Source organism: Schistocerca gregaria, unplaced genomic scaffold (genome assembly GCF_023897955.1).
Source record: "Schistocerca gregaria isolate iqSchGreg1 unplaced genomic scaffold, iqSchGreg1.2 ptg000394l, whole genome shotgun sequence".
Taxonomy (NCBI): Eukaryota; Metazoa; Arthropoda; class Insecta; order Orthoptera; family Acrididae; genus Schistocerca; species Schistocerca gregaria.
The window spans coordinates 668,935-681,050 of NW_026061833.1; the positions used below are offsets into that span (position 1 = coordinate 668,935).

Here is a 12,116-nt window from a genome sequence, read left to right on the forward strand (position 1 = left end):
TGTGTAGTGCTTCTTCCCAAATAGATGTGTGTCTGTGTAGTGCTTCTTTCCAAATAGGTGTGTGTCTGTGTAGTGCTACTTCCTAAATAGGTGTGTGTCTGTGTCGTGCTTCTTCCCAAATATGTGTGTGTCAGTGTAGTGTTTCTTCCCAAATAAGTGTGTGTCAGTGTAGTGCTTCTTCCCATATAAGTGTGAGACAGTGTAGTGCTTCTGTGCTTCTTCACAAGTAAGTGTGTGTCAGTGTAGTGCTTCTTTCCAAATAAGTTTGTGTCTGTGTAGTGCTTCTTCCCAAATAGGTGTGTGTCTGTGTAGTGCTTCCTCCCAAATAGATGTGTGTCTGTGTAGTGCTTCTTTCCAAATAGGTGTGTGTCTGTGTAGTGCTTCTTCCCAAATAAATGTGTGTCAGTATAGTGCTTATTCCCAAATAAGTGTGTGTCAGTGTAGTGCTTCTTCCCAAATACGTGTGTGTCAGTGTAGTGATTCTTGCCAAAAACGTGTGTGTCAGTGTAGTGCTTCTTCCCAAATAAGTGTGTGTCAGTGTAGTCCTTCTTTCCAAATAAGTGTGTGTCAGTGTAGTGCTTCTTCCCAAATAGGTGTGTGTCAGTGTAGTGCTTCTTCCCAAATAGGTGTGTGTCTGTGTAGTGCTTCTTCCCAAATAGATGTGTGTCTGTGTAGTGCTTCTTTCCAAATAGGTGTGTGTCTGTGTAGTGCTACTTCCCAAATAGGTGTGTGTCTGTGTCGTGCTTCTTCCCAAATATGTGTGTGTCAGTGTAGTGCTTCTTCCCAAATAAGTGTGTGTCAGTGTAGTGCTTCTTCCCAAATAAGTGTGAGACAGTGTAGTGCTTCTTCCCAAATAAGTGTGTGTCAGTGTAGTGCTTCTTCCCAAATAAGTTTGTGTCTGTGTAGTGCTTCTTCCCAAATAGGTGTGTGTCTGTGTAGTGCTTCCTCCCAAATAGGTGTGTGTCTGTGTAGTGCTTCCTCCCAAATAGGTGTGTGTCTGTGTAGTGCTTCTTCCCAAATAAGTGAGTGTCAGTGTAGTGCTTCTTCCCAAATAAGTGTGTGTCAGTGTAGTGCTTCTTCCCAAATAGGTGTGTGCCAGTGTAGTGCTTCTTCCCAAATACCTGGGTGTCAGTGTAGTGCTTCTTCCCAAATAAGTGTGTGTCTGTGTAGTGCTTCTTCCCAAATAAGTGTGTGTCTGTGTAATGCTTCTTCCCAAATAAGTGTGTGACTGTGTGGTGCTTCTTCCCAAATAGGTGTGTGTCTGTGTAGTGCTTCTTCCCAAATAGGGGTGTGTCTGTGTAGTGCTTCTTCCCAAATAGGTGTGTGTCTGTGTAGTGTTTCTTCCCAAATAGGTGTGTGTCTGTGTCGTGCTTCTTCCCAAATAAGCGTGAGTCATTGTAGTGCTTCTTCCCAAATAAGTGTGTGTCAGCGTATTGCTTCTTCCCAAATAAGTGTGTGTCAGCGTATTGCTTCTTCCCAAATAAGTGTGTGTCAGTGTAGTGCTTCTTCCCAAATAAGTGTGTGTAAGTGACGAGCTTCCTTGCAAATAGGTGTGTGTCAGTGTCGTGCTTCTTCCCAAATAAATGTGTGTAAGTGTAGTGCTTCTTCCCAAATAAATGTGTGTCAGTGTAGTGCTTCTTCCCAAATAAGTGTGTGTCAGTGTAGTGCTTCTTCCCAAATACGTGTGTGTCAGTGTAGTGATTCTTGCCAAAAACGTGTGTGTCAGTGTAGTGCTTCTTCCCAAATAAGTGTGTGTCAGTGTAGTCCTTCTTTCCAAATAAGTGTGATTCAGTGTAGTGCTTCTTCATAAATAAGGGTGTGTAAGTGACGAGCTTCTTCGCAAATAAGTGTGAGTCAGTGTAGTGCTTCGTCCCAAAGAAGTGTGTGCCAGTGTAGCGCTTCTTCCCAAATAAGTGTGTGTCTGTTTAGTGCTTCTTCCCACATAGGTGTGTGTCTGTGTAGTGCTTCCTCCCAAATAGGTGTGTGTCTATGCAGTGCTTCTTCCCAAATAAGTGAGTGTCAGTGTAGTGCTTCTTCCCAAATAAGTGTGTGTCAGTGAAGTGCTTCTTCCCAAATAGGTGTGTGTCAGTGTGGTGCTTCTTCCCAAATACCTGTGTGTCAGTGTAGTGCTTCTTCCCAAATAAGTGTGTGTCTGTGTAGTGCTTCTTCCCAAATAGGTGTGTGTCTGTGTAGTGCTTCTTCCCAAATAGGTGTGTGTCTGTGTAGTGCTTCTTCCCAAATAGGTGTGTGTCTGTGTAGTGTTTCTTCCCAAATAGGTGTGTGTCTGTGTCGTGCTTCTTCCCAAATACGTGTGTGTCAGTGTAGTGCTTCTTCCCAAATAAGTGTGTGTAAGTGTCGAGCTTCTTCGCAAATAAGTTTGAGTCAGTGTAGTGCTTCTTCCCAAATAAGTGTGTGTCAGTGTAGTGCTTCTTCCCCAATAAGTGTGTGTCAGTGTAGTGCTTCTTCCAGAATAAGTGTGTGTCAGTGTAGTGCTTCTTCCCAAATAAGTGTGTTAGTGTAGTGCTTCTTCGCAAATAAGTGTGAATCAGTGTAGTGCATCTTCCCAAATAAGTGTGTGTCAGTGTAGTGCTTCTTCCCAAATAAGTGTGTGTCAGTGTAATGCTTCTTCCCAAATAAGTGTGTGTCAGTGTAGTGCTTCTTCCCAAATAAGTATGTGTCAGTGTAGTGCTTCTTACCAAATAAGTATGTGTCAGTGTAGTGCTTCTTCCCAAATAAGTGTGTGTCAGTGTAGTGCTTCTTCCCAAATAAGTGTGTGTAGGTGTAGTGCTTCGTCCCAAATAAGAGTGTGTCATTGTAGTGCTTCTTCCCAAATAAGTGTGTGTCAGTGTAGGGCTTCTTCCCAAATAGATGTGTGTCAGTGTAGTGCTTCTTCACAAATAAGTGTGTGTCAGTGTAGTGCTTCTTCCCAAATAGGTGTGTGTCTGTGTAGTGCTTCTTCCCAAATAGGTGTGTTTCTCTTTAGTGCTTCTTCCCAAATAGGTGAGTGTCTGTGTCATGCTTCTTCCCAAATAAGTGTGTGTCAGTGTAGTGCTTCTTCCCAAATAAGTGTGTGTGAGTGTAGTGCTTTTCCCCAAATAGGTGTGTGTCCCTGTAGTGCTTCTTCCCAAATAGGTGTGTGTCTGTGTAGTGCATCTTCCCAAATAGCTGTGTGTCTGTGTAGTGCTTCTTCCCAAATAGGTGTGTGTCTGTGTAGTGCTTCTTCCCAAATAAGTGTGTGTCAGTGAGGTGCTTCTTCCCAAATAGGTGTGTGTCAGTGTAGTGCTTCTTCCCAAATAAGTGTGTTTTAGTATAGTGCTTCTTCCCAAATAAGAGTGTGTCAGTGTAGTGCTTCTTCCCAAATAGGTGTGTGTCTGTGTAGTGTTTCTGCCCAAATAGGTGTGTGTCTGTGTAGCGCTTCTTCCCAAATAAGTGTGTGTCAGTGTAGTGCTTCTTCTCCAATAAGTGTGTGTCAGTGTAGTGCTTCTTCCAGAATAAGTGTGTGTCAGTGTAGTGCTTCTTCTCCAATAAGTGTGTGTCAGTGGAGTGCTTCTTCCAGAATAAGTGTGTGTCAGTGTAGTGCTTCTTCACAAATAAGTGTGTGTCAGTGTAGTGCTTCTTCCCAAATAAGTGTGAGTCAGTGTAGTGCTTCTTCCCAAATAAGTGTGTGTCATTGTAGTGCTTCTTCCCAAAAAGTGTGTGTCAGTGTAGTGCTTCTTCCCAAATAAGTGTGTGTAAGTGTCGAGCTTCTTCCCAAATAAGTGTGTGTAAGTGTCGAGCTTCTTTGCAAATAGGTGTGTGTCAGTGTTGTGCTTCTTCCCAAATAAGTGTGTGTCAGTGTCGTGCTTCTTCCCAAATAAGTGTGTGTTAGTGTAGTGTTTCTTCCCAAGTAAGTGTGTGTCAGTGTAGTGCTTCTTCCAGAATAAGTGTGTGTCAGTGTAGTGCTTCTTCCCAAATAAGTGTGTGTCAGTGTAGTGCTTCTTCCCAAATAAGAGTGTGTCATTGTAGTGCTTCTTCCCAAATAAGTGTGTGTGAGTGTCGAGCTACTTTGCAAACAAAGGTGAGTCAGTGTAGTGCTTCTTCCCAAATAAGTGTGAGTCATTGTAGTGCTTCTTCCAAAATAAGTGTGTGTCAGCGTATTGCTTCTTCCCAAATAAGTGTGTGTCAGTGTAGTGCTTCTTCCCAAATAAGTGTGTGTAAGTGTCGAGCTTCTTTGCAAATAGGTGTCTGTCAGTGTCGTGCTTCTTCCCAAATAAATGTGTGTAAGTGTAGCGCTTCTTCCCAAATAAATGTGTGTCAGTATAGTGCTTCTTCCCAAATAAGTGTGTGTCAGTGTAGTGCTTCTTCCCAAATACGTGTGTGTCAGTGTAGTGATTCTTGCCAAAAACGTGTGTGTCAGTGTAGTGCTTCTTCCCAAATAAGTGTGTGTCAGTGTAGTCCTTCTTTCCAAATAAGTGTGATTCAGTGTAGTGCTTCTTCATAAATAAGGGTGTGTAAGTGATGAGCTTCTTCGCAAATAAGTGTGAGTCAGTGTAGTGCTTCTTCCCAAAGAAGTGTGTGTCTGTGTAGTGCTTCTTCCCAAATATGTGTGTGTCTGTGTAGTGCTTCCTCCCAAATAGGTGTGTGTCTATGTAGTGCTTCTTCGCAAATAAGTGAGTGTCAGTGTAGTGCTTCTTCCCAAATAAGTGTGTGTCAGTGTAGTGCTTCTTCCCAAATAGGTGTGTGTCAGTGTGGTGCTTCTTCCCAAATACCTGTGTGTCAGTGTAGTGCTTCTTCCCAAATAAGTGTGTGTCTGTGTAGTGCTTCTTCCCAAATTGGTGTGTGTCTGTGTAGTGCTTCTTCCCAAATGGGTGTGTGTCTGTGTAGTGCTTCTTCCCAAATAGGTGTGTGTCTGTGTAGTGCTTCTTCCCAAATAGGTGTGTGTCTGTGTCGTGCTTCTTCCCAAATACGTGTGTGTCTGTGTCGTGCTTCTTCCCAAATACGTGTGTGTCAGTGTAGTGCTTCTTCCCAAATAAGTGTGTGTAAGTGTCGAGCTTCTTCGCAAATAAGTTTGAGTCAGTGTAGTGCTTCTTCCCAAATAAGTGTGTGTCAGTGTAGTGCTTCTTCCCCAATAAGTGTGTGTCAGTGTAGTGCTTCTTCCAGTATAAGTGTGTGTCAGTGTAGTGCTTCTTCCCAAATAAGTGTGTTAGTGTAGTGCTTCTTCGCAAATAAGTGTGAGTCAGTGTAGTGCTTCTTCCCAAATAAGTGTGTGTCAGTGTAGTGCTTCTTCCCAAATAAGTGTGTGTCAGTGTAGTGCTTCTTCCCAAATAAGTGTGTGTCAGTGTAGTGCTTCTTCCCAAATAAGTGTGTGTCAGTGTAGTGCTTCTTCCCAAATAAGTATGTGTCAGTGTAGTGCTTCTTACCAAATAAGTATATGTCAGTGTAGTGCTTCTATCCCAAATAAGTGTGTGTCAGTGTAGTGCTTCTTCCCAAATAAGTGTGTGTAGGTGTAGTGCTTCGTCCCAAATAAGAGTGTGTCATTGTAGTGCTTCTTCCCAAATAAGTGTGTGTCAGTGTAGGGCTTCTTCCCAAATAGGTGTGTGTCTGTGTAGTGCTTCTTCACAAATAAGTGTGTGTCAGTGTAGTGCTTCTTCCCAAATAGGTGTGTGTCCGTGTAGTGCTTCTTCCCAAATAGGTGTGTTTCTGTTTAGTGCTTCTTCCCAAATAGGTGTGTTTCTGTTTAGTGCTTCTTCCCAAATAGGTGAGTGTCAGTGTAGTGCTTCTTCCCCAATAAGTGTGTGTCAGTGTAGTGCTTCTTCCAGTATAAGTGTGTGTCAGTGTAGTGCTTCTTCCCAAATAAGTGTGTTAGTGTAGTGCTTCTTCGCAAATAAGTGTGAGTCAGTGTAGTGCTTCTTCCCAAATAAGTGTGTGTCAGTGTAGTGCTTCTTCCCAAATAAGTGTGTGTCAGTGTAGTGCCTCTTCCCAAATAAGTGTGTGTCAGTGTAGTGCTTCTTCCCAAATAAGTGTGTGTCAGTGTAGTGCTTCTTCACAAATAAGTGTGTGTCAGTGTAGTGCTTTTTCCCAAATAGGTGTGTTTCTGTTTAGTGCTTCTTCCCAAATAGGTGAGTGTCTGTGTCATGCTTCTTCCCAAATAAGTGTGTGTCAGTGTAGTGCTTCTTCCCAAATAGGTGTGTGTCAGTGTAGTGCTTCTTCCCAAATAAGTGTGTGTCAGTGTAGGGCTTCTTCCAAAATAAGTGTGTGTCAGTGTAGTGCTTCTTCACAAATAAGTGTGTGTCAGTGTAGTGCTTCTTCCCAAATAAGTGTGTGTCAGCGTAGTGCTTTTCCACAAATAGGTGTGTGTCGGTGTAGTGCTTCTTCCCAAATAGGTGTGTGTCTGTGTAGTGCTTTTTCCCAAATAGCTGTGTGTCAGTGTAGCGCATCTTCCCAAATAAGTGTGTGTCAGTGTAGTGTTTCTTCCCAAATAAGAGTGTGTCAGTGTAGTGCTTCTTCCCAAATAGGTGTGTGTCTGTGTAGTGTTTCTGCCCAAATAGGTGTGTGTCTGTGTAGTGCTTCTTCCCAAATCAGTGTGTGTCAGTGTAGTACTTCATCCCAAATAATTGTGTGTCAGTGTAGTCCTTCTTCCCAAATCCGTGTGTGTCAGTGTAGTGCTTCTTCCCAAATAGGTGTGTGTCTGTGTAGTGCTTCTTCCCAAATAGATGTGTGTCTGTGTAGTGCATCTTTCCAAATAGGTGTGTGTCTGTGTAGTACTACTTCCCAAATAGGTGTGTGTCTGTGACGTGCTTCTTCCCAAATATGTGTGTGTCAGTGTAGTGCTTCTTCCCAAATAAGTGTGTGTCAGTGTAGTGCTTCTTCCCAAATAAGTGTGAGACAGTGTAGTGCTTCTTCCCAAATAAGTGTGTGTCAGTGTAGTGCTTCTTCCCAAATAAGTTTGTGTCTGTGTAGTGCTTCTTCCCAAATAGGTGTGTGCCTGTGTAGTGCTTCCTCCCAAATAGGTGTGTGTCTGTGTAGTGCTTCTTCCCAAATAAGTGAGTGTCAGTGTAGTGCTTCTTCCCAAATAAGTGTGTGTCAGTGTAGTGCTTCTTCCCAAATAGGTGTGTGCCAGTGTAGTGCTTCTTCACAAATACCTGTGTGTCAGTGTAGTGCTTCTTCCCAAATACGTGTGTGTCAGTGTAATGCTTCTTCCCAAATAAGTGTGTGTAAGTGTCGAGCTTCTTCGCAAATAAGTTTGAGTCAGTGTAGTGCTTCTTCCCAAATAAGTGTGTGTCAGTGTAGTGCTTCTTCCCCAATAAGTGTGTGTCAGTGTAGTGCTTCTTCCAGTATAAGTGTGTGTCAGTGTAGTGCTTCTTCCCAAATAAGTGTGTTAGTGTAGTGCTTCTTCGCAAATAAGTGTGAGTCAGTGTAGTGCTTCTTCCCAAATAAGTGTGAGTCAGTGTAGTGCTTCTTCCCAAATAAGTGTGTGTCAGTGTAGTGCTTCTTCCCAAATAAGTGTGTGTCAGTGTAGTGCTTCTTCCCAAATAAGTGTGTGTCAGTGTAGTGCTTCTTCCCAAATAAGTGTGTGTCAGTGTAGTGCTTCTTCCCAAATAAGTATGTGTCAGTGTAGTGCTTCTTCCCAAATAAGTGTGTGTCAGTGTAGTGCTTCTTCCCAAATAAGTGTGTGTAGGTGTAGTGCTTCGTCCCAAATAAGAGTGTGTCATTGTAGTGCTTCTTCCCAAATAAGTGTGTGTCAGTGTAGGGCTTCTTCCCAAATAGGTGTGTGTCAGTGTAGTGCTTCTTCACAAATAAGTGTGTGTCAGTGTAGTGCTTCTTCCCAAATAGGTGTGTGTCTGTGTAGTGCTTCTTCCCAAATAGGTGTGTTTCTGTTTAGTGCTTCTTCCCAAATAGGTGAGTGTCAGTGTAGTGCTTCTTCCCCAATAAGTGTGTGTCAGTGTAGTGCTTCTTCCAGTATAAGTGTGTGTCAGTGTAGTGCTTCTTCCCAAATAAGTGTGTTAGTGTAGTGCTTCTTCACAAATAGGTGTGTGTCAGTGTAGTGCTTCTTCCCAAATAAGTGTGTGTCAGTGTAGGGCTTCTTCCAAAATAGGTGTATGTCAGTGTAGTGCTTCTTCACAAATAAGTGTGTGTCAGTGTAGTGCTTCTTCCCAAATAAGTGTGTGTCAGCGTAGTGCTTTTCCCCAAATAGGTGTGTGTCGGTGTAGTGCTTCTTCCCAAATAGGTGTGTGTCTATGTAGTGCTTCTTCCCAAATAGCTGTGTGTCAGTGTAGTGCATCTTCCCAAATAAGTGTGTGTCAGTGTAGTGCTTCTTCCCAAATAAGAGTGTGTCAGTGTAGTGCTTCTTCCCAAATAGGTGTGTGTCTGTGTAGTGTTTCTGCCCAAATAGGTGTGTGTCAGTGTAGTGCTTCTTCCCAAATAAGTGTGTGTCAGTGTAGTGCTTCTTCCCAAATAAGTGTGAGACAGTGTAGTGCTTCTTCCCAAATAAGTGTGTGTCAGTGTAGTGCTTCTTCCCAAATAAGTTTGTGTCTGTGTAGTGCTTCTTCCCAAATAGGTGTGTGCCTGTGTAGTGCTTCCTCCCAAATAGGTGTGTGTCTGTGTAGTGCTTCTTCCCAAATAAGTGAGTGTCAGTGTAGTGCTTCTTCCCAAATAAGTGTGTGTCAGTGTAGTGCTTCTTCCCAAATAGGTGTGTGCCAGTGTAGTGCTTCTTCCCAAATACCTGTGTGTCAGTGTAGTGCTTCTTCCCAAATAAGTGTGTGTCTGTGTAGTGCTTTTTCCCAAATAAGTGTGTGTCTGTGTAATGCTTCTTCCCAAATAAGTGTGTGTCTGTGTAGTGCTTCTTCCCAAATAGGTGTGTGTCTGTGTAGTGCTTCTTCCCAAATAGGTGTGTGTCTGTGTAGTGCTCCTACCCAAATAGGTGTGTGTCTGGGTAGTGTTTCTTCCCAAATAGGTGTGTGTCTGTGTCGTGCTTCTTCCCAAATAAGCGTGTGTCAGTGTAGTGCTTCTTCCCAAATAAGTTTGTGTCAGTGTAGTGCTTCTTCCCGAATAAGTGTGTGTAAGTGTCGAGCTTCTTTGCAAATAGGTGTGTGTCAGTGTCGTGCTTCTTCCCAAATAAATGTGTGTAAGTGTAGTGCTTCTTCCCAAATAAATGTGTGTCAGTATAGTGCTTCCTCCCAAATAAGTGTGTGTCAGTGTAGTGCTTCTTCCCAAATACGTGTGTGTCAGTGTAGTGATTCTTGCCAAAAACGTGTGTGTCAGTGTAGTGCTTCTTCCCAAATAAGTGTGTGTCAGTGTAGTCCTTCTTCCCAAATAAGTGTGATTCAGTGTACTGCTTCTTCATAAATAAGGGTGTGTAAGTGTCGAGCTTCTTCGCAAATAAGTGTGATTCAGTGTAGTGCTTCTTCCCAAATAAGTGTGTGTAAGTGTCGAGCTTCTTCGCAAATAAGTGTGAGTCAGTGTAGTGCTTCTTTCCAAATAAGTGTTTGTCAGTGAAGTGCTTCTTCCCAAATAAGAGTGTGTCTGTGTAGTGCTTCTTCCCAAATAGGTGTGTGTCTGTGTAGTGCTTGCTCCCAAATAGGTGTGTGTCTGTGTAGTGCTTCTTCCCAAATAAGTGTGTGTCAGTGTAGTGCTTCTTCCCAAATAGGTGTGTGTCAGTGTATTGCTTCTTCCCAAATACCTGTCTGTCATTGTAGTGCTTCTTCCCAAATAAGTGTGTGTCTGTGTAGTGCTTCTTCCCAAATAAGTGTGAGTCAATGTATTGCTTCTTCCCAAATAAATGTGTGTCTGTGTAGTGCTTCTTCCCAAACAAGTGTGTGTCAGTGTAGTGCTTCTTCCCAAATAAGTGTGTGTCAGTGTAGTGCTTCTTCCCAAATAAGTGTGTGTCAGTGTAGTGCTTCTTCCCAAATAAGTGTGTGTCTGTGTAGTGCTTCTTCCCAAATAGGTGTGTGTCTGTGTAGTGCTTCTTCCCAAATAAGTGTGTGTCAGTGTAGTGCTTCTTCCCAAATAAGTGTGTGTCAGTGTAGTGCTTCTTCCCAAATAAGTGTGTGTAAGTGTCGAGCTTATCGCAAATAAGTGTAAGTCAGTGTAGTGCTTCTTCCCAAATAAGTGTGTGTAAGTGTAGTGCTTCTTCCCAAATAAATGTGTGTCAGTATAGTGCTTCTTCCCAAATAAGTGTGTGTCAGTGTAGTGTTTCTTCCCAAATACGTGTGTGTCAGTGTAGTGGTTCTTCCCAAATACGTGTCAGTGTAGGGCTTCTTCCCAAATAAGTGTGATTCAGTGTAGTGCTTCTTCCCAAATAAGTGTGTGTAAGTGTCGAGCTTCTTCGCAAATAAGTGTGAGTCAGTGTAGTGCTTCTTCCCAGATAAGTGTTTGTCAGTGTAGTGCTTCTTCCCAAATAAGTATGTGTCAGTGTAGTGCTTCTTCCCAAATAAGTGTGTGTCAGTGTAGTGCTTCTTCCCAAATAAGTGTGTGTCAGTGTAGTGCTTCTTCCCAAATAAGAGTGTGTCATTGTAGTGCTTCTTCCCAAATAAGTGTGTGTCAGTGTAGGGCTTCTTCCCAAATAGGTGTTTGTCAGTGTAGTGCTTCTTCCCAAATAAGTGTGTGTCAGTGTAGTTCTTCTTCCCAAATGGGCGTGTGTCCGTGTAGTGCTTCTTCCCAAATAGGTGTGTGTCTGTGTAGTGCTTCTTTCCAAATAGGTGTGTGTCTGTGTAGTGCTTCTTCCCAAATAGGCGTGTGTCTGTGTCGTGCTTCTTCCCAAATAAGTGTGTGCCTGTGTAGTGCTTCTTCCCAAATAAGTGTATGTAAGTGTTGAGCTTCTTCGCAAATAAGTGTGAGTCAGTGTAGTGCTTCTTCACAATAAAGTGTGTGTCAGTGTAGTGCTTCTTCCCAAATAGGTGTGTGTCAGTGTAGTGCTTCTTCCCAAGTAAGTGTGTATCAGTGTAGTGCTTCTTCCCAAATAGGTGTGTGTCAGTGTAGTGCTTCTTCTCAAATAGCTGTGTGTCAGTGTACTGCTTCTTCCCAAATAGGTGTGTGTCAGTGTAGTGCTTCTTCCCAAATATGTGTGTATCAGTGTAGTGCTTCTTCCCAAATAGGTGCGTGTCAGTGTAGTGCTTCTTCTCAAATAGCTGTGTGTCAGTGTAGTGCTTCTTCCCAAATAGGTGTGTGTCAGTGTAGTGCCGCTTCCCAAATAGGTGTGTGTCAGTGTAGTGCTTATTCCCAAATAGGTGTGTGTCAGTGTAGTGCTTATTCCCAAATAGGTGTGTGTCAGTGTAGTGCTTCTTCCCAAATAGGTGTGTATCTGTGTAGTGCTTCTTCCCAAATAGGTGTGTGTCTGTGTAGTGCTTCTTCCCAAATAGGTGTGTGTCAATATAGTGCCTTTTCCATAATAAGTGTGTGTCAGTGTAGTGCTTCTTCCCAAATAAGTGTGTGTCAGTGTAGTGCTTCTTCCCAAATAGGTGTGTGTCAGTGTAGTGCTTCTTCCCAAATAGGTGTGTGTCAGTGTAGTGCGTCTTCCCAAATAGGTGTGTGTCAGTGTAGTGCGTCTTCCCAAATAGGTGTGTGTCAGTGTAGTGCTTCTTGCCAAATAGGTGTGTGTCAGTGAAGTCCTTCTTCCCAAATAAGTGTGTGTCCGTGTAGTGCTTCCTCCCAAATAGGTGTGTGTCAGTGGTGTCCTTCTTCCCAAATAAGTGTGTGTTAGTGTAGTGCTTGTCCCCAAATAGGTGTGTGTAAGTGTCGTGCTTCTTCGCAAATAAAAGTGTGTCAGTGTCATGCTTCTTCCCAAGTAGGTGTGTGTCAGTGTAGTGCTTCTTCCCAAATAAGTGAGTGTCAGTGTAGTGCTTCTTCCCAAATAGGTGTGTGTCAGTGTAGTGCTTCTTCCCAAATATGTGTGTATCAGTGTAGTGCTTCTTCCCAAATAGGTGTGTGTCAGTGTAGTGCTTCTTCTCAAATAGCTGTGTGTCAGTGTAGTGCTTCTTCCCAAATAGGTGTGTGTCAGTGTAGTGCCGCTTCCCAAATAGGTGTGTGTCAGTGTAGTGCTTTTTCCCAAACAGGTGTGTGTCAGTGTAGTGCTTATTCCCATATAGGTGTGTGTCAGTGTAGTGCTTATTCCCAAATAGGTGTGTGTCAGTGTAGTGCTT

General features: G+C 43.1%; 1 protein-coding gene across 1 annotated transcript; it reads left to right on the forward strand.

The window, feature by feature from the left end:
* Positions 1 to 2,597: 2,597 nt before the first annotated feature.
* LOC126310127 (integrin beta-2-like) lies at positions 2,598 to 10,215 on the forward strand. Its single transcript, XM_049992106.1, has 4 exons — positions 2,598 to 2,934; positions 5,573 to 5,770; positions 8,174 to 8,536; positions 9,923 to 10,215. Exons 1-4 carry the CDS (start codon positions 2,673 to 2,675, stop codon positions 10,051 to 10,053), a joined length of 954 nt encoding a protein of 317 aa, XP_049848063.1. The 5' UTR covers positions 2,598 to 2,672; the 3' UTR covers positions 10,054 to 10,215.
* The last annotated feature ends 1,901 nt before the right edge of the window (positions 10,216 to 12,116 follow it).

Coding starts and splice junctions, on each gene's coding strand:
- LOC126310127 (XM_049992106.1), top strand. CDS start 2,673: ATGTGTCAGTGTAGTGCTTCTTACCAAATAAGTATGTGTCAGTGTAGT. Junction 2,935..5,572: donor TAGTGCTTCTTCCCAAATAG/GTGTGTGTCTGT, acceptor CTTCCCAAATAG/GTGTGTGTCTGTGTAGTGCT. Junction 5,771..8,173: donor TAGTGCTTCTTCCCCAATAA/GTGTGTGTCAGT, acceptor TTCCCCAAATAG/GTGTGTGTCGGTGTAGTGCT.